General features: G+C 36.7%; 1 protein-coding gene across 2 annotated transcripts in view; it reads left to right on the top strand.

Moving 5' to 3' along the window:
• The window catches only part of NUDCD1 (NudC domain containing 1), a 138472-nt gene extending 120285 nt beyond the window's left edge, over nucleotides 1-18187 (top strand). Inside the window, exons 11-12 of one of the 2 annotated variants that reach the window (XR_010577455.2) lie at nucleotides 17423-17851; nucleotides 17913-18187. Coding sequence is in view for 1 of the 2 variants with exons in the window: in XM_065519536.2 (XP_065375608.1) it covers nucleotides 17423-17456 (34 nt within the window). In the remaining variant the exon portion in view is untranslated. Of the gene's footprint in view, nucleotides 1-17422 lie in introns of both variants that reach the window. The other variant, XM_065519536.2, reaches the window with a different exon arrangement.
• Nucleotides 18188-26692: the final 8505 nt, after the last annotated feature.

Raw genomic sequence — 26692 nt, 5'->3', positions numbered from 1 at the left:
AGTAAACAAATTCAAAAGCTAGCAGAAGACAAGAAATAACTAAGATCAGAGCAGAACCAAAAGAGATAGAGACACAAAAAACCCTCCAAAAAAACCAGTGAATCCAGGAGCTGGTTTTTTGAAAAGATCCAAAAGATACATAGACTGCTAGCCAAACTAAAAAAGAAGAAAAGAGAGAAGAATCAAATACATATAATAAAACTGATAAAGAGGATATCATCACTGATCCCACAGAAATACAAACTACCATCAGAGAATACTATAAACACCTCTGTGCAAACAAACTAGAAAACCTAGAAGAAATGGATAAATTCCTGGACACATACACCCTCCCAAGACTAAACCAGGAAGAAGTCAAATCCCTGAATAAACCAATAATGAATTCTGAAATTGAGTCAGTAATAGTTGGCTTCATCCCTGGGATGCAAGCCTGGTTCAACATACACAAATCAATAAACGTAATCCATCACATAAACAGAAGCGATGACAAAAACCACATGATTGTCTCAATAGATGCAGAAAAGACCTTTGATAAAATTCAACACCTCTTAATGCTAAAAACTCTCAATAAACTAGGTATTGATGGAATATATCTCAAAATAATAAGAGCTATTTATGACAGACCCACAGCCAATATCATACTGAATGGGCAAAAGCTGAAAGCATTCCCTTTGAAAACCAGCACAAGGCAAGGATGTCCTCTCTCACCACTCTCATTCAACATAATATTGGAAGTTCTGACCAGGGCAATCAGGCAAGAGAAAGAAATAAAAGAGTATTCAAATAGGAAGAGAGGAAGTCAAGTTGTCACTGTTTGCAGATGACATGATTGTATATTTAGAAAACCCCATCGTCTCAGCCCAAAATCTCCTTAAGCTGATAAGCAACTTCAGCAAAGTCTCAGGATAGAAAATCAATGTGCAAAACTCACAAGCATTCCTATACACCAATAACAGACAAACAGAGAACCAAATCATGAGTGAACGCCCATTCGCAATTGCTACAAAGAGAATAAAATACCTAGGAATACAATTTACAAGAGATGTGAAGGACCTCTTCAAGGAGAACTACAAACCACTGCTCAACGAAATAAGAAAGGACTCAAACAAATGGAAAAACATTTCATACTCATAGATAGGAAGAATCACTATCATGAAAATGGCCATACTGCCCAAAGTAATTTATAGATTCAGTGCTATACCCATCAAGCTACCATTGACTTTCTTCACAGAATTAGAAAAAAACTACTTAAATTTCATATAGAACCAAAAAAGAGCCCGTATAGCCAAGACAATCCTAAGCAAAAAGAACAAAGCTGGAGGCATCACGCTACCTGACTTCAAACTATACTAAAAGGCTACAGTAACCAAAACAGCATGGTACTGACACCAAAACAGAGATATAGACCAATGGAACAGAATAGAGCCGTCAGAAATAATACCACACATCTACAACCATCTGATCTTTGACAAACCTGACAAAAACAAGAAATGGGGAAAGGATTCCCCATTTAATAAGTGGTATTGGGAAAACTAGATAGCCATATGCCAAAAGCTGAAACTGGAACCCTTCCTTACACCTTATACAAAAATTAACTCAAGATGGATTAAAGACTTAAATGTAAGACCTAAAATCATAAAACCTTAGAAGAAAACCTAGGCAATACCATTCAGGACATAGGCATGGGCAAAGACTTCATGACTAAAACACCAAAAGCAATGGCAACAAAAGCCAAAATTGACAGATGGGATCTAATTAAGCTAAAGAGCTTCTGCACAGCAAAAGATACCCTCATCAGAGTGAACAACCAACCTACAGAATGGGAGAAAATTTTTGCGATCTATCCATCTTACAAAGAGCTAATATCCAGAATCTACAAAGAACTTAAACAAATTTGCAAGAAAAAAACCTCACCAAAAAGTGTGCAAAGTATATGAACAGACACTTCTCAAAAGAAGACACTTATGTGGCCAACAAACATATGAAAAAAAGCTCATCATCACTGGTCATTAGAGAAATGCAAATCAAAACCACAATGAGATACCATCTCATGCCAGTTAGAATGTCAATCATTAAAAAGTCAGGAAACAACAGATGCTGGAGAGGATGTGGAGAAATAGGAATGCTTTTACATTGTTGGTGGGAGTGTAAATTAGTTCAACCGTTGTGGAAGACAGTGTGGTGATTCTTCAGGGATCTAGAACAAGAGATAACATTTGACCCAGCAATCCCATTACTGCGTATATACCCAAAGGATTATAAATCATTCTACTATAAAGACACATGCACATGTATGTTTACTGCCACACTGTTCACAATAGCAAAGACTTGGAACCAGCCCAAATGCCCATCAATGATAGACTGGTTAAAGAAAATGTGGTACATATACACCATGGAATACTATGCAGCCATGAAAAATGATGCAGGACATGGATGAAGCTGGAAACCATCATTCTCAGCAAACTAATACAAGAACAGAAAACCAAACACTGAAGTAGGAATTAAACAATAAGAACACATGGACACAGGGAGGGGAACATCACACACTGGGGCCTTTCAGCGGGTGAGGAATTAGGGGAGGGATAGCATTAGGAGAAATGCCTAATTTAGATGGCGTGTTGATGAGTGCAGCAAACCACCATGGCACATGTATACCTATGTAACAAACCTGCACGTTCTGCACATGTATCCCAGAACTTACAGTATTTTTTTTTTAAAGTACAGCTTTTTGAAGCTAAAGCAGCACTTAGAAGAGAATCTGTTGTGTTCAGTGCTTCTATTCAAAAAGAAGAATGGTGTAAAATAAAAGAATGAAGCTTCCACCTTAAGCTACCAAGAGTTGAGGGAATTGAACCCAAAGGAAACAGAAAGAAGAAAATAATAAGAAAATCATCAAAGTCAAAATGGGTCATTGGAAAGATCGATAAAATTAATAAACCCTTGCTGCTTCTCAAAAAAATGAAAAAAAGAGAGAGACAGGGCTAGGAAAAATATGCAAATATCCCACCTGCGAGGGCTCATCCCCTAAGGCAAGACTGCTAAACAAATCCTTGCCAAGCAGTTACCAGTGATGCCCTAAGGATGTAAAACAAGATAGAGGCTTGATTTTACAACCAAAACTTTGCAGAAAATATAATCAGTGATAGTTGACGGGCCCAGCCTAGTGAAAAAGTCTTCTAAAAGAAAAAAAAAAAAAACTTTAAAAGTGAACTTGCTGATGGTGTAGAGAAGGGGAAAGAAAAGAAACAGTTTTAAAATGCCTGGGGAAGAACCCCTTATTCTTATGCAAGTGGTTCCTCCACCAGGGAGACAAGTTTAATTGAGTTGGGTCAGAGCTGGCCTCCCTGGAGCAAAGAGGAGGAAACTCCATGGGGCTGTGGCAGAAAATACCAGCCAGCAGCCTGCAGCGCCTTGGGCTGAAGACCTAGCAGAGTCTTACTCTATATTACTAAACAAAATATAATATATAACCAATCTCATTCAATTTTCCTGATTATCCATTGTCACTTTACTGGTAGGAGCATCACAGCAATGAATGGGATAGAAACATATCAGAATGTGTCATTGTCATCTCTACAAAACATTGCTTCACTTGCTCTCATTTAAGGGCATCAATGATCACCTAAGCTCCTGGGATAGCTGCTGCAGAATCTATGTGGCTCTGTCTAATTTTCTTACCCCCACATCTAACCCATTTTAGAAGGTTCTCTTTAAAAGGTTTTTAGTTCCTGAACTCACAGCTGTGATCTCAGACTAAGATTTCTCAACTTCAGTACCACTCACATTTTGGACTGGAGAATTATTTGTGGTGGAGGCTGTACTGTGCGTTGTAGGGTTTTTAGCAGCATCCTTGGCCTTTACCCTCTAGGTATCAGTAGCATTCCTCAGGTACCGATAAACAAATGTCTCCACATATTGCCAAATGTCCCCTCAGGAGACAAAATTTCTCCTAGTTAGGAGTCACTGTTTTAGGTTAGAGTCTGGAGACTATTGTAATAGCCATTTATCAGAGACCTCTTTTATCTCCCTGTTGTTTCTATGATTGAGTTTAATCTCTGTAACACAGCGTATTAAGATCTTGACAGCATATTAAGCCTTTTGCAAACTAGGCCAACTTCTCTGCAGCTTATCTCCTGCTCCTATGTACCAGGTACCCTATCTTCAAATCACACAGAAAAGTGTACTCTTCCAATACTCCCGCAGAAGCGGTTCCTTCAGCAGGTATGCATGGGATGCTCTTCACTTGACAAATTTCTGCCCATCCCTAAATGGTCAGATGAATTGTACCTCTGTTACCATTTCCTGATGTTCCTAGGAATAACTACTGTCTCTATTAACTGAGCTCTAAAATTATTCCTAAATGACCCTATCTAGGTCACATTTGATGGGTCACGAGCTTGGATACAACCTGAGATTCTTCCCTTATAGTTTTGGACTTTGGAACAGATCACATCACATCAGTTATTCTCCAGTGACTGAAGCTGGACCCTATAAATCTTGAGAGTTTTTGTTAGAAAACTTATTATAAGGAGATTTAAGAAAATAACATAAATATATGTGAAGGAAAGACAATATCAAGATTTCTAATGAATTTCATTCCCTAAACCCAGTACCTTCCTCATATTGGTGAGATCCCCAAACACCCTTATAATAAATTTTTCTTTTTGCCTTTGCTAAGTTGAGTTCAGTTGCTGGTATTTGCTAGTAAGTATCCTAGTTACGGCACTGTTAGGGCCACTCCATCACAGAAGAAAAGAAAGAAGAGGCCGTTTGTTACTGGTCTCAAAACAAACAAGATCAAAAGGCAAGATAGTGACTAAATAAGGTCTATTCTTTGTCTCACCAGGCATATTCAAGCAGAAAAGAAAATTTGGAATTTTCGAAGTCTCTTATGAAACCAGGAGGCTTAAAAAGAGTTTTAAAATTTTCCATTACTCATCATATGACATCTCTGTGTTTTTAAATCAATCTTGAAGGATTTTGTGAAATTTTAAACATTTACCATCACTGGTTCCCAGCTTCTATCTTTCCCTCACTCTCCATCCATTTCTCTAAATAAACCTGGCTTATTTCCTCCAAGTTGTAACAAAGTTGTTTGACAGAGATTTATGTTTTCTAAGCTCTTTCTACCTTTACTAATAATTTGGCAACTGTAAAATAATGAAGTTACTTGCATCTTTGGTAGTGATAAAAATGAATGAGTCAGAATGTGTGTGCTTTCCATTTAAAAGCTAAACTAAAGAAATAGGACGTGCCAAAAACAATTAAAACTGCTGGAGATGAGATAACACAGTGCACCTCTTGACACTGATCTGTGGGGTGTCAAATGAAACACTGGATTGGAAAACAATTTTGCAGGTACTTAATCTGTCTACAGTTGGCTCTTGATAACTCTGTTCTTTATTACCCACATATCAGGGAGTGCATTGTTTACCTTTTATTCCCAAGGCCTAGTACAGTGCCAGTCTATTTGTAGATGTTCAGTAAATGTCTGTTGAATAAAGTAGGGCAGAGTTGGGGTCCCCTTGCAGCTTAGAGCAGAGGCCCTGAGGAGCTGATGATCAGAACTTTGAAGATGGCACTTCCCAGTTGTGGCTGCCACGGATGTCCCTGAGGGGGCATAATGAGGTCAATTCTGGTATTGCCAAAAGATGCTGGAAATGAGAGCAACTGCTACCACTGAAGCAATACTGACAGGAATGGGAACAAAGTACAGAAGTCCTTCTCCGTTGGTCCAGTTTCCCTCTAGCACAATGTTTCTCAGCTAAGGTGATTTTGCTCTCCAGGGAACATTGGCAATGCCTGGAGACTTTTTGGTTTTCACAACGTGGGTGGAAAATGTTGTTGGCATCTGATGGTAGAGGCCAGGGATCCTGCTTAGCATCCTACCACTGCACAGGATAGCTCTCATCGACACACAATTATACAGCCCAAAATGTCAGTAGTGCTGCCACTGAGAAACTTTGCTTTCAGAGAAACTGGAAGACAGATGACAAGGCAGTCCTGGAAGCCCCACAGTATCAGAGTGGAGCACAAAAGAACAAATTTGGAGCTCAGATACAATATATAAATGACTGGCACAAGCATCTATCAGGGAAAAGCTCGTTCCTGAGTACAGAGAGGGTGTGAATGTCCACGGACCTCTTGATCCAATCTCTACGTTTTATAGACAAGAAGACAGGTTCAGGGAAATGAAATGACCATGGTAAAAAAATTCCTTTCTTAGAGAACATACAGTTAAAGATGGTGAAGGATCGTTTGTATTTGTCTCAGCTGCTAGTTTTTTGTTTTTGTTTTCTATCAGGGAAACAAATGAGCACATGAAGAGCATGAACATAATCCTCCCTTTGAATGAGTTAAATGTATAGAAATGTATATTAAATGTTTTTGCCTTGGTCTTTTGAGGACTATTTGAGGTATAGAAAAGAGATCTGTAAAAAATATAGAGTCAAGTTATTTGGTGAGAGTTGCTATTCCTAAGTTTTTTAAGTGTTCGTAAAAAATGTAAAATTGTCTATAAAAAAAGCACAGAACAAATTTAATGAAACTTTCTTACTGAAAAGTGTAATAAGCCAAACTTAAGGCACTTAAATTGGCAGTAACTTAAATCACATTAACCCTTTCTTTTGAAATTTATTTATACTTTATTATATTTTATTACTTTTCACTACAAACCAATTGCAATGTATAGGCATTTTGAAAGGACAGAAAATAGAAAAGGAAATATGTACCTTTAGGTGATGCATTACTTAATCTTTATATTGGAGAAAGAATTTTCATAGCCTTGGCATATTACCAAAATACTAAGGTAGTATGAAGCAATAGAACAACTTCAGTAGGAAATCAAACATAAAATAGGAATTATTCTAAAGCCTGTTAACTATAGGAAAACCACTATGCATTTTATATTGATATTAAATAATGATACGGGGTTAAATGATGCCAGGAAAAACTATTCTTTTTCAAAAAAAATCTAAATTATCTCAATTATAATTGTTTTTTCATAGTTTCATTGGTTATATGTAAAATAATTGAAAGCTGAGAAAATTATTTTTTATATAAAAACATATACCTCATTTTATCTATTTTTTTCCTACCAAGTAAAGCTTCCAGAAGAAATAACAGATAATTGCTATTTCTATTTCTTGTTTTCCATTTTCCTCTTCATACATTGTTCCTTGGTTTCTCTCTCCAACCCACTGAAAGGCCTCTCACTAAGATGACAGATTATATCCCAGTTCCCAGTCCAATAGTTATTTTTCAGTCCTCTACCCACCATATTTGACACTGTTGAAAACTCACTCCTTGAAGCTCTTTTCTGTCTTCTTTTCTGATTACCTCCTAGTTCTTTCTCTACCTCTCTATTTCTTGATCTCCTTTGTTGGAATATTTTCCTCTTCCCCCCTCCCCCTTTTCTAAAATAGAAACAATTTACATACCATAAAATTCACAGTTTTCAAAGTGTATAGTTCAATGGATTTTAGTATGTTCACAAGGTTGTGAAACCATCATCACTATCTAATCCAGAACATTGTCATCACCCTAAAAGGAAACCCTATAACCATTAGCAGTCCTACACCTTTTCCCTCCTCCCTACATCCCCTACTGCTCTACTTTCTGTCTCTTTAAACTTGCCTGTTAAGGACATTTCATTTAAATAAGTTCATACAGTATGTGGCCTTTTATGCCTAGGTTCTTTCACCAGTTTTCAGGGTCTGTCTGTGTTGTAACATGTGTCAATATTTTGTTTTACGGAGAAATGAACAGATCTTCAAAGACCACTGAAGCACTACCAAGCATTTCAATATATAGGTAATCAGGGTCCCAGAAGAAGAGAGAAAGAAAGGAGCTTAAAAATATTTGAGAAAATCATAGGTGAAACCTTTCCAAATTTGGTGGAAAGCATCAGCTTACAGATCCAAGAAGTTCCATGGAATTCTAGCAGAATAAATAGGAAGAATATATGTTGGTGTATTAGAGTCAGACTGATGAAAGCCAAAGATTAAAAGAAATCTTGGAAGTAACCAAAAAAAGGTGACATTTTACAGACAAGGAAACAATAATATCATTAATGCCTGGGAACCAATCATTTTTTGTCTTGTGAAACTAACCTTCAATAATCAACATAAAATACAGAAATTTTCAAGTAAACAACTCAGTTAGGAACCAGCAGATCTGTACAACAAATACTGAAGAAAGTTTATCAGGTAGAAAGAAAATAACTCCAGATAATAATTCAAATATATGAGAAGAAATGAAAAATACTGGAAATGATAAGCTGGTGGTGAAATGTAATTATATATATATTTAGCTTTTCTTCTCAATTTTTTCAAGGACTTATAACATTAAAATTTTTTTTTTGCTTTTTTTGTCTTCTTTTTGTTTTGACATAATTTAAAACAAACATTATAAAGCAAACATAACACTGTACTGTTGGTTTTGTAACACACATGCACACACATCTGTATCTATATCCACTGATACATATGTATAACAACAGTACTAAAGATAGGGGTACGTGAAATTATAATTGTTGTAAGTTTCCTGTGTTTCATCTGAAATAATTAAATATTAACTCTAAGTAGATTGGGATAAGTTAAAGATGCACATAATTCATAGAGCAACTAAAAATGAATGCAAAAAACATAGCTATTTGTGATGGTTAATATGGAGTGTCAACTTGATTGGATTGAAGGATGCAAAATATTGTTCCTGGCTGTGTCTCTGAGGGTGTTGCCAAAGGAGATTAATATTTGAGTCAGTAAGTGGACTGGGAAAGGCAGACCCACCTTCAACCTAGGTGGGCACAATCTAATCAGCTGCCAACGTGGCCAGAATAAAAGCAGGCAGAAGAACATGGAAAGACTAGACTGGCTAAGTCTTTTGGCCTTCATCTTTCTCTCGTGCTGGGTGCTTCCCGCCCTCGAACATCAGACTCCAGGTTCTTCAGCTTTTGTACTCTTGGACTTACACCAGTGATTTGCCACGGGCTCTCAGGCCTTTGGCCACAGACTGAAGGCTGCACTATTGGCTTCCCTACTTTTGAGGTTTTGGGACTCCGACTGGCATCCTTGCAGTTGGCCTATTGTGGAACTTCACCTTGTGATCGTGTGAGTCAATTCTCCTAATAAACTCCCCTTCATATATATATATCTGTTAGTTCTGTCCCTCTAGAGAACCTTGACTAATACACCAGTAAACTAATAGAAAAATTAACATGGAATACATCTATAAAATTTTTATAGGAACACAAAATAGATCAATGGCTGCCTATGGTGAAAGTGGAGGGAGAGAATGATTGCAAAGAGGCATGAGAAAACATTTGCAGTTGTTAGAAATGTTCTGCATCTTGATTCTAGTGCTGGTTTCACAGGCATATATATTTATCAGAATTCATAGTTTTTTTATAATGAACATTTTATTTCTGAATAAATCTGAATTTACAGAAAAGTTGCAGCATACAGAGAGCTCCTGTAAACCATTCACCCAGTTTCCCCTGGTGTCAACATCTTACATAACCATTTGGTATATTTGTTAAAAGTAAGACAGTAACATTGGTATATTACTAAAACTACGGACTTTTTTGGGTTTCATCAGTTTTCCGTGGTATTAGTTTTCTATTGCTGCTGCAACAAACTATATCAAATTTGGGGGCTTAATATGATATAAATTTATTATCCTATAATTCTGTAGGTCAAAAGTCTGGCAGGCTTAGCTGCTTTCCTGTCACAGGGCTAAAATCCAGATAGCAACAAGGTGTGTTCCTTTCTGGAGGTTCTGGGAATATATCCACTTCGAAGCTCATTCAAGTTGCTGTCAGAATTCAGTTGTAAATAATGTAGTTATAGGACTGAGGTCCCTTTTTTCTTGCTGGCTGTTTACCGGGCACTGGACATCGTTCTCAGTTTCTAGAGGGCCTCCTGCATTCCTTGGTGAAAGCTGCCTTTCTCCATATTCAAAGACAACACTGGCTGTTTGAATCCTTCTCACAATTCAAATCTCTCTGATTTTCCCTTATTTCTCACCTCCTCTGCCTCTTCTTCAAAAAATTTTATACTTTAAATAGGTGCAGTTTAGTTTTTATAAATTAGACCCTGATAAGGTTAATTTAAAATATATCTCAGTGAAGACTATAAAATTTGTAAAACCAAACATGATATTTTAAGAACAAAATATTAAGATAAAATAACCAATTTTAAAAATCAACAACTTGAAGCATATTTTACGGAGTTAAAATCTTAATTGTCTTATTTATGGTTAGTCTTTTTTCTTTTTAAAATTTGTCATATTAAAATGCTTATTTATAAGGGAATTTTTTGGGTGATAGAAATATTTTGTACCATGACTGTGGTGGTGAACTTAAAAGTCCATGCATTTGTCAAACCCTATAAAAACTGCACCATAAAAAGTGAATTTTATTATATGTATACTTAAAATCAACAAAAGATCTGTATGTAGGAGGAACTTAAAAGGAAACATAGACTAAAAAATAATCCTATTTTTTTCATTATAAAAGATTTGTTTTGGGGGAAAAAAGAGCAAAGAAACGTAACTGAGTTATAAATGAATGTAACCATACTGAGAGATGGAATAGTAAAGAACTAACCTACTTTGCAAAACAGAATTTCAGCGGGATAAAAACAGAAAGAATTGTCCACAAATGCATGGGTTGGCAATTCACAAGCTATGTATATAGTAAGGTTTAATTAATAAGTAAATATAGCTTAGATATCAAGAGCCAGATTTCCCACTGTCAGAGAAAGAAGTTACAAATAAGGAAAGGGAGAAGGATAGAAATCTTTGAAATCTGAGGTATTGGTACAAACTGATTGTTTTTTAAATGTATGTATTGAGATAGATAAAGAAATTTGCTATGTATGTGCCTGTGTGTGTGTGCGTGTGTGTGTGTGTATTCTGTGTTCACTAAGTGAGCCTAGAACAAATGACAGCCCAGTAAGAATGAGTACACCAAGATAATGGTTCTATTGGAGCATGATGTACAATTCTCCAATAAGAACCAGGACTTCTTAAAGAAGCGCTTGATTGCAGGTCTGGGACATCAAAAATACAAGATGAGTCTGGAACATCTTAGAGTACCTGAAAGTTTTTACAGATTCAAAAAGGATCAGGAATGGGTCATATTGGGAAAGCTCGGAGCCAATCAGAAAGATCTCCCAATGGCCAAGGCTGGAACAATTTGAGCAACAACAGCAACAACAACAAGAAAAATAGTTATTAGATTATAATTTAAAGAATAAAAGAAAAATGCATGAGTCCATACTGATATAAATACATTGTATGAACAAATTATAAAGGAAGAAGGCACAGCTCTTCCTTACAGAAGAATTCCAATTAATAAATGTAGGCAGAATGAGGAATATAGAAAGTCACCAGGAAAATACCAAAATAATAACTGTTGCAGGCAAGAACCATCAATCAATGCTGAAATTTGTGATCTAATGTTTGAGGAGAAATGGAATGTTTGCACAGTCTCAAAATATCACCCCCCATGATATTAATTACAGAGGAAAAAATAAAGGTACATCCATTCTGTGGTAGTCTTACCAAAAATGTACAAGCTCAATCTAATCAGGAGAAAACATCAGAAAATCCCAATTTAAGAGATATTGTACAAAATAACTGATTAGTACCTTTCAAAAGTATCAAGTTCATAATAAGCAAGGAAAGACTGAGGAACTGGCACAGATTTTGTGGTTATATGGTTCTGAGACAGCCAGGTGGGAGGGGGGTCCCTGGAGAAACTCCAAATAGCCTGCCCGCTGCAGTGGAGCCTCAGGAAATTCCAGCACTCTGCAATGGGGGAGGAGCCTGGCCTCTCTTCTTCCTGTGTGGAACCTCAGGTTCTAAAGGCCTGACGGGAAGTGCTCTAGCAGGGGCGCTGGCCTAGCAAGAGTCCGTTTCCCCCTTTTCTTCCTTTTCACTCAATAAAACCCTGCTTTACTCACCCTTCAGACTGCCTGCAAGCCTAAATTTTCATGGTCATGAGACGGACGAGGACCTCATCTTTAGCTAAACTAAGGAAAAGTCCTGCCACAGTTCTTTATATTAAAGTCTTTTACCCACTTAGAATTTATTGAAGTATTGACAAAACCACAGTCATAGCAGGAGATTTTAACCTATCTCTTTCAATAATTGATAGAGCCAATAAAATTTTTGTAAGAATTGCTTGTTGGAGCATTTTTGTAATCACTGCTTTGACGGTTTTTTTCAGACAATTCCAACATCTATGGCTTGGAATTGGCATCGGCATCAAAATATTGACTGTATTTTTCCCAAGTGAGGTAATAGAGAGTAGAACTCTTTTGCAGATGGAACCAACACTTCTTGGTGATTATGTTTGCATTTTATCAGAGGTGTTGAAATGAAGGTAGAGATGGTGAAGAGTGAAGTCTTAGGAAGCATCAACAAATTTATATGGCCTCTGGCTTGGGTATCTGGGTGAATTTTGGTAGCATCTAGTGAAATTGGAGCAAAAGAGAAGGTAAGAATATGAGGGATTTGTTTGTTTGTATGCCCATAGGACAAGTACACTGATGTATCCAGCAGGCAGTTGGATATTCAAGTCTGAACTCACAGAAGGGGCAGATCTAGAAATACAACTTGTACGTTAGTATTAGTATTGCATAAGTGGTGTTTGAAGCAGTAAAATATGGTTTAGAACAGTTGATTATAGAAAATAGAATGAGCAAAAGTATTTTAAAGAGCAGACAGAAGTAGGAGACTCAGGGAATAATTAAAGAGAATATACATCAAAAGTCTGGGAAGTAAAGAGTGTCAAAGAACAAAATTTCAACAAATTGAGTTGAAAGATCTAATTAGCTTTTATTAGCCATTCTGACCCTTTTCAAAGTTAAGTTTGATTACATAGCAGCTAGTATGAATGACTCCATTCTGGTTTGGTCTGATCTGTTGGGGCCTAGTACAAGAGCTCAGTCCAAAACAATGACCTCAAATAAGTTCTATTTTAAAAGCATTTCAAGAAACATAAATCCACATGATCAGAAACAGGAGAACAAAGTAAGATAAAGACTGAAAAGGGTATTGGTCACTGGTCACATTTACCAGTTTCTGTGTCTTGGTGAAGGTGGACAAAGATCAATGCAGGAATGAGGGAATAGCAAAGAACTGGATTAAAAGGTGGGGACCACTGTTTTTAAATTATGGCTAAGGAAGGAAGGAATGAGTGAGGCATATGGTGAAGAAATATGTGGAAGAAAACCATGTGATTCCGAGACTTTGTCAAAATACCTTTTTTAAGTAATCATTTGTATTTGATTCATCTCATATGACTGAAACTTCATCTTGGAAAGCAAGAATTAACTCAGACTATTTTAGTAACTAAAGTCCAAGTAGTACAAAGCCACAAATAGATCTTGAAGAAGTCCAAATTCCCAGAGCTGCTGCTTGAAAGTAAAACTTACCCATTAATTTCAACCTGCTGTTGCCATGCAAAAGGAGCCAGAGGTAGCTAAGGCTTCGTAAATTAAGCTACCTTTTGAATGTCTTCTACACACTGTGGGATATGGGTACAAACTGCTTCCTTGTCTGAGCTCATTACTGAAACTAGGCTGCTTCCCTCACTTTCTGCCATGTCTCTGATGGCCATCATATGCTTAGAACACTAAATAGACCTTCTGCTAAGCAGAGGCTTCCTTTTTCCCACCACCTGTTAATAATAGCAATTATACATTATGCTTGCTTTCCTCATTTCTTTCTACTTCTGTTCTCAGTGTTGTTTATAATGTGGGTTTGATTAGTTTCCTTGACCCTACTAGAGGGAAGCTGATTGGCTAAGGATACTTTGATCATCAAAAACAGAATTACTGCAGCACAACTCCAGATCTGTAAGAAACTGTTTTCCAACTCAGAGACTTTTGTGCAATAATTTTTCTGGTTTTAGAAAAATCATAGTATCATCAGACAATTTTTTTTTGCTTTGCAGAGTGATAAATTCAACCTATGAAAGTGAAAAAGAAAATGTCTATTTTCTATGTTCCATTCTTTTGTTGTTTCAGCAAAAAGTTTACTTACCTCTTGACTCAGCAAGGTTGTAGGTGAGAGTGTTCCCAATACTGATTATGACCCCAAAGCCAACAACTCTCTTTGAGGGAACCAAGAGTGAAACACGCTGAACCTGGACTCTGAGTTTTACCTGATAACACCACTAGAGATGTCATAATTAGATAGGAAGGTGAGCATGATGGCTCCAGTATTGTCTCCCTCTGTACCCCCCAATAGCTTAAAAGGGAACTAGGGTAACAATTCAAAAGTTAAAAAACAAAATGGATGAGAAAATAAAAGGATTTAGGTTATTTAATCTGTATAACAGTAATATAATGGGAAAAATGACTGAGAATTATAACCAACTCTCCCCAAAGTAAAGTAAAAGTCAACTGTAAGTTGACTAGTGGAGACCCCAGAGAAAGCCTGTGTAATCACTTAACTTTCATGTGTTTAACATTATGTTGGATAAATTCTTGTCTCTTGAAAAATTATCCTTTTTGGAGAAGCAAATGAGCTAGACCACTAAAGGATCCTACTTACTTCCAATCTTTGATGTAGATTTTATGCGAACTTTGAGTTCATAGAAACAGCACTTTAAATATTGACTGCGTTTCCAATAAACCATAAAGAATTTGGGTGAATAAACTGGGAGAAAAAATGAAGACTTGGGGTAAACTATCTTGGACAATTTTGAAGAGGTCTGTTGCAAGATGATACATTTTAAAAATTGTTCAGACTCAATTTTTTCAGTTACTTGTAATGAATGGGTGTTGATTTTGTGGGATAGGCAATATATTCATGTCTTCACAAAGTGGTTCAAAAAAAATTTCTAGAAAAAGCTATAAACTTTGGCAATACTGAGTCCACATTCCTGCCTGGCAACATTCAGCTGGAGCAGGCTGAGGAGCAGGCTCTCGTGGTTGCTTCATGCATGTATGTGGTCCTGGTAGATATTTGAGTTTGAGCTTCTGGTTCACTTCCTTCCCTTCTATGCCTACCCCTGCCTTTATTCTCAGCAGTTTCAATAACCTCTGAGTGACCCATCCAGCATCTTGGCCCACTTTTCTTGACCTTCTCCCAAAACGATCTTTGCTTCCATTTTAGTTTCACAATTCTGTGTTGCCCCTTAATACCTTATCCCCAGTAAATGCACCACTTTCAAATTCTTCAAGTAGTCCTCTCTCATTCTCCAGCTGCCTCACTGTATTACTCCTACTGAAACTCTTAATTTACACCATCTAGACTTTTAATTTTTTAATCCTATCATTTTTCTCCCATCTAACTACTCTTACCATCACTGCTGCCTACCCAGCTTACATTTTATGACCAGTCATTAGAATTTCTCATTTGAAAGTCATCTGCTGAAAATCCAGCCAACCACTGCTTGAACTCAGCTCTCCACCTTCTCTGTGCTTATACCAGAATAGCTGAATGCTATTTGAGAAATTATACAACTGGACCAATTAGCCATACTTTAAATTCATTTAAAACTCAAATATATTCTCAATGTAGCATCAAAACTTCATATTTCCCTAATTTTTTTCCAATTTTTACTCTCCCTTCAAGCCTTCCCTAGCTTCTTCCTTACCTATTTGCCTCACCTCAGACTCTCTAGAATGAGACCCCAGGATAGCAGGGATTGTGTATGGTTCAGTACTATTGTTTAGGCTAGGGGCACCTAGTATGATGCCTGGCACATAGTAAGAACTTAATAAATATTTGCTGAATGATTATTTCAAGGTGAATATTTTCCCACTAACAAGTCTACCAGCCTGCCTACATGTCCCCATTTTGCCCTGCCTTCCTTATTGTTCAATGGTTGTATCCCTATTCACATTTATGTGTTCGCAAATCAGGCTTTCCACATTATTTTGAAGTACTTAATAAAATGTTGAATTCACAAATCCATCCATGTTATCACAAGATAGTTCAACATTACATTTGTCCAATAATACTAATAGACAAGCCTTATATAGAATGTTTTATTATGATGATTATAATCCTGACTAGCAATTATTGAGCACCACATTATTGCTAAGTACTGTTCCAAGGGCTTTCATGTATTAACACACTTAATCTTCACAATAACATGATGTAGGCACTGTTTTTTTCATCTCTGTTCAACTGAAGTGCAGAGAGGCCAAGTAACTTGCCACATTCTCACAGTCTAAAAACAAGAGCATGGCTCTCATCCATTATGCTCTACTGCCTCCTTTAAAAAGTAAATAGAAAGGGAAAACATTAGTCCAAACTCTCATTGTAAAGAATATTGCTGAGATGGAAAATGAATGCAAGGGTAAAGGAAGGAAGAGAAATTTTATGGTATCTGCTTTGTTCATTACAGTATCTCCAGGAACTAGTCTCTAGTAACTAGAAAAAATGTGTCACAGATAGTAAATATTCAAGAGGTACTGTTGAACTTTTGCCTTCCATCAATTAGCACGTTTAAAAAGTTAAATGCTAATCTCCTTTAATTTAGGGTAAAAATAAGTCTCAATCATTTTTCCATTTTATATCCATCAAAAACCCACACAAGACCATTTTTTAGATAACTCAGAGAAATCAAAGCGTTCCTCTTTAAGCATTTAAAAAAGTTTTTAGATGCTTATTCTGAAAGTTCTGAGACAAAATCAACTTTAATTTGTCACTAATTGACTCTATTGGATAAGAAAACTCATTTCTTTCCTCATTCAACAGTATTTCTTGAACAAAGCGATAGTTTATAATTTCCTGAGGATGGGCATGAGGAATGAGAAGATAGATAAACTTATAAATAAATAATTATTTTCAGGTGATGGATGGTAAGTATTATGATAAAACAAAGCAAATTAAGGGGCTAGAGAGTGATGGAGGGGAGCAAGGGGAAAGCCAATTTTGATAGGATAATGAGAGAATAATTTCTAAAGGGGATGACATTTAGGTAAAGACTTGAATGGCATGAATAAGTATAAAGGTCTTGAAACACAAATGAGTCTAACATTTGGAGGAGTAGGAAGAAGGTCAGTGTGGCTGGAGAGTGGTAAGTGAGGTAGGTAGGAGACAAGACTTGGAGTACTTTTGTGTGCCATGTTAAGGACCTAGACTTTATTATGGGTGTCATGGTAAGATATTGGAAGGATTTAAGAAGGGGAATGATATAATCTGATTTACATTTTAAGAGATCAGTTTGGCCATGTGTGGAAATTGCTGATAGAGTTTCTATATGTTTCCCCTCTAAATCTCATGTTGAATTATAATCCCCAATGTGGGAGGTGGGGCCTGGTTGGAGGTGATTGGATCATGGGGGTGGACTTCTCATGAATAGTTTAGCACCATCCTCTTGGAACTGTCCTTGGGAAAGTGAGTGAGTTCTCACGAGATCTGTTCATCTAAAAGTGCATGTCCCCTCCCCTCCCAGCTCTCTCTCCTTTGCTCCTGCTCTGGCCATGTAGCCTGCCAACTCCTCCTTTGCCTTCCACCATGATTGGAAACTTCCTGAGGCCTCACCAGAAGCTGAGAAGATGTTGGTGCCTTGCTTCCTCTACAGCCCACAGATGGAGATTAGGAACTTGTTGGGAACTGGAGTAAAGGTGACTCTTGAGATGTGATTTGGAAGTGGAACTCATGTTTAAAAGGAAAACAGAGCATAAAAGTTTGGAAAATTTGCAGCCTGACTATGTGATAGAAAAGAAAAACCTATTTTCTGAGGAAAAATTCAAGCTTGTGGCAGAAATTTGCATAAGTAATAAGGAGCCAAATGTTAATCGCCAAGGTAATGGAGAAAATGTCTCCAGGGCATGTCAGAGAACTTCGTGCAGCCCCTCCTACCACAGGACTGGAGGCCTAGGTCTCCAGGGCATGTCAGAGAACTTCATGCAGCCCCTCCTACCACAGGACTGGAGGCCTAGGAGGAAAAAATGGCTTTACGGGCCAGGCCCAGGGCCTTGCTGCTTTGTGCAATCTTGCGACTTGGTGCTCTGTGCCCCAGCTGTAGATTAAAGGGGCGAATGTAAGTCTTATGAAATCTGATGGTTTTATAAATGAGAGTTCCCCTGAACAAGCTCTCTTGCCTGCTACCATGTAAGACATGACTTTGCTCCTTATTCAACTTCTGCCATGATTGTGAGGCCTCCCCAGCCATGTGAAACTGTGAGTCAATTAAACCTCTTTCCTTTATAAATTACCCAGTTTTGCATATGTCTTTATTAGCAGCATGAGAATAAACTAATACAGATAACAAATAAGCATATGAAAAGATGTTCTACATCATATGTCATTAGAGAAATGCAAATTAAACAACAATAAGATACCATTGCACACTTATTAGAATGGCCAAAATCCAGAACACTGACAACAGCAAATGCTGGTTAGGATGTGGAGCAACAGGAACTCTCATTCATTACCGGTGGAATGCAAAATGATACAGTCACTTTGGAAGGCAGTTTGAAGTTTCTCACAAAACTAAACATACTCTTACCATATGGTCCAGCAATCATACTTCTTGGAATTTACCCAAAGGACTTGAAAATGTATGTCCACACAAAAACCTTCACACAGGTGTTTATAGCAGCTTTATTCATAATTACCAAAACTTGGAAGCAACCAAGGTATCCTTCAGTAAATGAATGGATAAATAAACTGGTTCATTCAAACAATAGAATATTATTCATCACTAAAAGGAAATGAGTTATCAAGCCATGAGCAGACAAGAAGTAACCTTAATTGCATATTACAACTGAAAGAAGCCAATCTAAAAAGGGAGCATACTGTGTGATTCCAACTATATGACAATCTGGAAAAGAAAAACTATGGAGAGAGTAAAAAGACCAGGGATTGTCAGGGTTTGGACACTGGAGGAGGGATAAATAGTTAGAGCACAGAGGATGTTAGGGCACTGAAAATACTCTGGATGATAATATAATGATGGATACATGTTATACTTTTGTCCAGACCCACAGACTATACAACAAAGAGTAAATCCAAATGTAAACTATGAACTTCAAGTTATAATGATGTCTCAGTGTAGGCTCACCCTTAGTAACAAATGAAGCACTTTGGTGGGGGATTTTGATTTTGATAGCAGAAGGCTATGCATATGTGGAGGCAGGGCATATACAGGAAATCCCTGTACCTTACTCTCAATTTTGCTGTGAACCCAAAGCTGCTCTAGAAACCTGTCTTTAAAAAATAAAGAATTTAAAAATTTTTAATAAAACAAGAACTTAAAATATTAGATTTGGAGCTTAGAAGGAAGAGCTTTTCTGCAGACCCAGCTTGCTGAGAAAGCTCAATTTGGACTTGAAAGTGGAAAGAACCATTAAGAAAGTGTGATTACACCAAGAGTGAGGCCCAAACATAGGGCCTTCTGAATGGAAAGGAATAAAACAGAAAGTATTTAAAGAAGTTTATGTTCAAGCTCATTGAGTTATGGAAGGCCTATAGCAAACCTAACTTCAGTGTTATCCAAGTCTTAGAGAATATTATTCTTCTCTTTAAGGTCTTGGAAGGTTAGCTCAAATACTCATCACAAGACACATGGAAAGTTTCACTGCTCCATGTATGTTTCTGCACCTTGTCAGGACACTTACATTCTCATGGTCCTTTTTTATTTTAAGCTCTGCAGCTGCTAGAGAAGTAATTAAATAAAGGAGTTGTAAAAGAATATGGACTCCAGAGACAGATTGCATAGATTCAAATCTTCCTCCACCACTGATTAGCTATGTGTCCCCAGGCAAATTACTTAACCTCTCTTTGCCTCAGTTTGCTCATTTGAAAACTAAGGTCTTCAAAGAGTTGTAATGAAGACTCTGTAAATCAATATATACAGAGCTCTTAAAGCTGTGCCTTGTGCATGTTTTTACTCAGTTTGTGATGGTCTTCCCATATCACATGTGCTTCCTTGATTTAATGCCTTTTTGTGTCTCACCAAAACCTACTCACACAAGGTGTGTAGCAGGCTTTATTGAAGCAATACTGTCCAATAGAAATATAATATAAACTACATATGTAATTTGAAATATTATAGTAGCCACATTTTTAAAAAGTAAAATTAATTTTAACAGTATATTTTATTTAACCCAACATATCCAAAATATCATAATTAGTTGTGATCAATATAAAATGTAATTATTAATGAGATTTATTTTACAGTCTTCTTATTCAAATTAAGTCTTTAAAATCCAGTGTGTATTTTACATTTTGAGTACTTCTTAATTCTTTCTAGTCATATTTCAAGTACTTCATAGCTACCTGTAGCTAGTGGCTACCACATTGGACAATGCACTTCTAGAGTGACCGACAACTTTAAATTTAGTTATTAGATATTTTCATTTGCAAAAGTCTTTTCTCTGAGCAATTTTTAAAGGCTCCAACATTCTATGGGACATCCTGGCATCTTATTGTCTGGTTAGTTTTTCTCTCTTCCCTCCCTGCACTCTCTGGAGCAAAAGAGAAAGAAATTAAATGGAAACAAATTTATTTTATTTGAATATGTAAAGTAAGTTGGCATTCTCCATGCTTCAGCTCAAATCTCAGCCTCTGCTTGAAATACAGGCAATTCTTGATTTGCATGGGCACTGTGTGAACTCAAATTTGTGCATCTCTGAACTGTACTCACTTTGTACATATTTTCAGATAATGAAGGACTGCCTATAGTACTTTAAAATTTTGAGTTTTTAGGCAAAGACTAACCTTATTGCTAGTCCTTCACTCTATGTGGTGAGTGGGTGGTAACTTCTGGGGTTTTTTTGTTGTTGTGTTGGTGGTGGTGGTGGTGATTTAGGTTATCTATTTGTTATTTCTAACCTGAGGTTTCTGTGCATGGATTTCAATGTTATTGTTCCCATGTGTTGATTTAGTGTGTTTTGTTATTGCTGGAGAAGCACTAGAAAAAGGATTTCATTCTGAAGGAAAATAGTTAAATTCTTCAAGTTTCAGAGAAATGTTCCTTTTCTCCTAGAATGAAGGTTGCAGAAAGTTGCCCAGCCAGTAGTGATGAGACCCATTTAGACTTCCTTAGGTTTGCCAATTTTATCACTTTTTCTTTTCAAAGGGAACTTAAGACTGTAGAACTAATTTAAAAATCTCTATTTTTATACCTGAGATATGTTTTTAAATGTCATATATTTTAATCAAGAATACTTAAGAGATGCTTAAAAACACAATGAATGATCAATCAATCAAATTAACAGTAGTCCCGTACTAAGAGCTTTTGCATTTAATGGGGGCACCAAAAGATGCAATATTAAAGTGAGTGACAGCATTCTAATTATCATACTAAATAGATCTTTGATAAGGCAAAAGCTAACTCCATTACAAATGTGTTTCTTTTCTACAGGATTCATAATGGTACCTATCCTGAACATTTTTGTGGCCAGGCTAATTTGTCCCCTTGGCTCAGATACAGAATAAAAGATGAGCTAGAATTTTTAATATCAGAAAATCCAATGAATCTCATGCTTTGACACATTCCTAGACCAGTGAAAATTTATGGCCTCAGTGATTACCCTGAGGAATTCATAATCCTACTTTGCTTTTTGAATTATCAAGGAAAGATTAAATGGTATTTCTTATGTTTCTTATAAGTAATACTTTGAGATTTTTATAGTTCTTTTAAAATTATTAATCCATGCATATTGTACATATTATATTTCTCTGGAATGGATGATTGGATAACTAGATCAGTCCACTCTGTTATCATAATATATAATCAAGTTTGTTGTCAAAATAAGAAGATTAAAATTGAGAGAGCTTATTTTAAAACAACAATATTCTTATTATAACAGAAAGTGGAAATGTGATTTTAAGATTTATAATTGAGGATTTGGGGGAGAAAATATTTCTGGAGGGAGTACTTTGTTGTTGCTGTTGTTATACTCATTATCTCTCAATTTCCTCATTTTCTCCCACTCACACATTCATCTGAGCCTCAAATGCAAAAGAATCCATTTGAGATAAAGAGAATAACCGGGCCTACTGTGCTCTGACATTTTAGCAGAAATCCACAGGGAAGCTACATGGTTAAACATTTTTCCCTTGAAGAGCTTTTTCAGGTTCTTTCCTTCTCTGATCCTCACTATGTAAACAATTCCTAAGCAATAGCTCCAGCTCTGACAGCTCTCGTGGGCTGAAGTTCTTCATTCTCAGCTGCCCAGTGAAGATTTGCATTTGGATGTTCAGTGGCCACATTAAAGCTCAACATGTCTACAGTTGAATTCTCATCCTTTCAACCTAACATCTCAATGGTACCATGATCCAGCTTACCTGGACTTGAAATTGCAATTTAATCTCTGAATTCTTCATTTTCTTTCTCACCTCTATCCTGCAGTCAGTTGATCCTGTTGTGTCTTTGCAAAGTCTTTAGCAACTTCCTATTCACGCTGCCATCATTCTAGTTGCAGCTCCTGTCTCGCATGTGAACGACAGTAATTTCTCATCTGGTCTTCTTGTATCATGTGTTTTCCTCTTCCAGCCTGTTCTATAACTGCCACCAAAGTTAATATCCTAAAATAATCAAGGTAGAATGAAGGCAATTTGAGACTAGCAAGGATAATCCAGGACCAGAAAGGGTCTGGCTGATCAAGGTTTTAGGGCAGCAAGGTGAGCGGTCAAGTTTGAAGAGGCACAGACTGGATGTAAAGATCAGTGGCTTTTATTGGCTAAGCAGGAAAGAAGTTGAAATTGAAAAGATTCTGCTGAGTCTGAAAGGATCATGGTCAGGCTCACTTAAGTTCTGGAAAAGGAGGCCATTGGGTCTTGATGTTAGAAGTATTACAAGTGACCAAGAAGAATAGCTGTTGTATCACAGATGGCTAGCTCTCTCAAGGCTGGAGCTATCTGGGAAAGATCTTGGCGTTCTTCTCTCTTATCTAAGGCAGTGCCTCCCACACACAGAGAGCTATCATCCCATAGCAGAGAGTGTTTGTCTTAGCCCTGTTTAATTCTCCCAGCTGGCGCTGGATCACCCCAGATCTACTGTTCATAACCATTACCAGAAAGCAGTGAGAGGGCATGAATTTTGCCCATAGACAGACTAACTCTACTAATTTTACCTAGAAGCCATCCTATAGGTGGGAATTTCCAGTTAACACTTTTCAGTAGCTTCCTGTTAACAACCAGATGAAATTTAAACTCCTTATCTCAGCATTCCAGGCTCTTTGGAAATGGATCCAACCTAACTCTCTAGCTGTTAATTTGGCTCTACATTAGCTGCTACTTTTGCCTAAATGCTCTCCTACTCTGCTTTGTCTGTCAAGGCTTATCATGTTGATAGAAAGACTGCATGGATTGAAATCTTTATTTTCTTTACTGTTAACTAGCTGTGTCATGTGGGAAAATTACTTAACCTGTTTAAGTGATGATTGACTTATCTGTAAGAAAGAAATGATAATATTATCTACTTCGTAGATTTTTTGTACTGAGACAACAAATAAAAATATTAATTATATTATATTATACTATTACATATACCATATGTTATAATATTTATATTATAAATATTAAATTTCTAGGACTCAGTAATAATGTTAAGCTTTTATTGCCCAAGTCTCACTTATCTTTCAGAGTCCAAGTAAACACTACTAGATAATGTAATGTGCTGATTAACAGTTTGGGCCATCGGGTTGACTCCTAGCTCTGCCGCTTAAGCTAGCTATGTAACCTTGTGCAAGTTTTTTTACCACTGTAAATGGTGATAACAGTATGGATTACACAGGATGGATTATGAAAACTAAATGGGACATTGTGCATAGTGCTTGACACATAGTAAACATGTGATCTTATTATTTTACCTTATAAATAAGATCAAGGTTTCTTAGTATACTGTGGCTTATAAGATTTGCAAACTGTGGACTCTGGGTTTACCATTCTAAAACTATGTTATCTTTTCAACTTTCTGTATTGTTGATTTCATGGTGTTTTTAAAAACTTTGTGACATGATTTACTTTTCATATGTTAAAATATTGTCTCCCTAACTTGACATCCCCCTAGGGGCTGGACTAATTTTTACATTGTATTTATCTCTTCCAAAATGCTCAATGCAGTACCTTTCACATAGTAGACCTACATAAGTACACAGTGCAGATTTGGTTAATGAACATGGTAAATTTGGAGGGCAGGTTAGGTTGCTAGTGTTAAATAAAATCTATGGAGGTCATTGATTTGGACTGAACTTCTACTCTAGATCCCAGTAGACAAACCCAAATGGAGTCACTCATGCTAAGTTCCATGTCATCAAACTGAAACATAAGCTGTTTGCTTGTAGGACCTGACCCTCCAAGAAGTTTGGAGAAAGATAATAGCCAAATCCCATTAAGCCAACAAGATTTTGTTTACACTCCTGCAAGGGAAATAACCCGATGATAACCAATCCACTTTTTGCGCTATACTGTTTACTTGTTCCTGCTAAAGCTGCCTTATAAAAGCCCATTGTTCTGCCTTACCCAGTGGAGCACCTTTCTGTTTTGTAAACTGAATTCTGCCTGGTTCATGAATCACAAAATCCAATTCGATATTTAAAACTTAACTTGTGGAAATTTTGTTATATGACACCCAGAATTCTATCAAGATATACACAGATCTTTAAAAGAAGATATTTTCTTTAAACAAAATTCTGGTTTTAAAAATTAATTATAAAATGACATTTATTTAAGAAGCCATTCATCTCTAAAATGTAACTCATGTTATTTCTATCTATTGCAATGTATATTTTAAAGTAGACTATCAAAATGATAGATGTTAAGTATCATCCCTTTAAAACATGATCAGGTTTGAGGCACTGCAGAGAATATGTGTGTTGCCAAAAAACTAAGTTTAAGACATATCTAGTTATTAAACTATAATAGGAGCAGGTCTCCTAAGTGGTGGAAGCATGGCTAAGACTGAAGTAAAAATCACTACCTTTGTCTTCTATTTTATTTAAGTTACTTAGAAGTTTTTAAATGTTAAAGTATTTAGGAATTCCAGTTTGCTATGTAATTATTACTGTGTCTTTTACCTGTTTATTCATATAAATATTTATTTTCAATGAGGTGAATACCAACAATGTAAATAGTATATGGAAGGAGAGACTTCACATTTATTAGACTTATCTCTACTAAGGACTTTATGTACATTAAATTATTTTATTAAAATACTTAGATGTAATGCATAGAAAAAGTGCTGGAGAAATTCTGGCTGTTATCTTCATAATAATTCTTCAGTTTACTATGGAAAATGTAGGGAAAATCTGTGTCTTTAGAAAGGATTGGTGTGTACATGTTAGAGTCGTGAAGAAAAGACCTTTGGTGAATATTGTGAATTATTAGCTTATGTACTTTTCTCTACACAGTTGCTTATATGCAATGGTTCTTCCCCCACCATAGACAGCTAGAAGAATCCATATTCACTGCTGGAAGAAGAGGTAGCCATAGGACAGGAGAACAATAGAAGTGACTTTTTGTCATTTGACATCAACAGTGGAGATTTTACCATGAAACGTAAATGTGAAAGAATATTTTCCAAGCCAAACTTATTCCCCTTCCCAGAGGCTATAAAATATCCCTGACACAGAATATTTAAGAAAGTTAGAAATAGAGATATAAAATTAGGTACAGATGAATGTCCCCGATAAGAGGCTTGACTGCCGCACTTTCACATTCCCCACTCTTCACCTCTCATCCCCCACAGGTAGGAAGCAGAATGGTGGAACTCCAGATAGTGCCACAGGATCCCTTCCATGGAGTCCCATGCAAGAGATACCCATCCATCACTTTCTGTGTATAACCTGAAAAAGACATTCACTCTCAAGGAGTACTCCCTCACTCAGTTCCTATACTCAGTATGGCTCAAGAGAGGCAGAATGGAGAGGGCAGTGTGGTATATCTTTGTCAAAAGGTCCCAAGGTAGACCTATCCAATTTACTGCCACCTAGAGCAGTGGAACTAGAGAACTGCAAAATGTTTCCATGTCTCTCACATGTGAGTGGAAATGTCTGAGTAAGAGCCAGAGGACCTAAAGGAGCCTCAATGTCAGGACAAAAGTGTTAAAACAGCAAAGACGAAAAGAGATCTGGATGCCTCATAAATTATGAGTATGTTGGGATGTTGACTACTGAGAACCAGAGAGAATGATATTCATCTCAGCTGATAACAGCTTATGCAATGGAGAATGTCTTCATGTTACTTATACTAAGCAAGGACAAATGACAGTGCAGTACTAGGAAATACTTTGCTCTAAGCTTTGTGGATACATACTTCAGATAACTTTTTTTTTTTTTTTTTTTTTTACCTCTCTGAATCTATTTTTCACAACCATCTCTCTACCCTGCTGTGTGCCTTAGAAGGCTGAATTGTATGGAGTACATCATCAGGTTTCTTGACTTCTGGTGTCCAGGGAAGTCTGTTTAGTTGAAACACTGGTACGAGATTGAAAGGAAGAGAATGAGATTGAGGGACTTTTTTGCTATTTCCCTGCCTGTGATATTACTTCAGTCACTTGACTGAAGATCACTGCTTCTGTAAGGGAGTCCTCTCCATCATTCTCTTTGTCTCCAGGTTTCAGTAATCACTCCCTCACCTTGCTCCTCAGACCTAGGGCTGGTAATAATCTACTAGTAGAGTTGTACAAGGCAATCGTGTGCATATAGTCTTTTGAACACTTCTTGGCCTCATAATAATGGGTGTTGGACCTTTTCTTAGTCTGTTTTGTCCT

This window comes from Macaca fascicularis, chromosome 8 (genome assembly GCF_037993035.2).
Source record: "Macaca fascicularis isolate 582-1 chromosome 8, T2T-MFA8v1.1".
NCBI lineage: Eukaryota > Metazoa > Chordata > Mammalia > Primates > Cercopithecidae > Macaca > Macaca fascicularis.
Note: the sequence above shows the minus strand (reverse complement) of the source record. Positions and strands in the feature narration are given on the sequence as shown.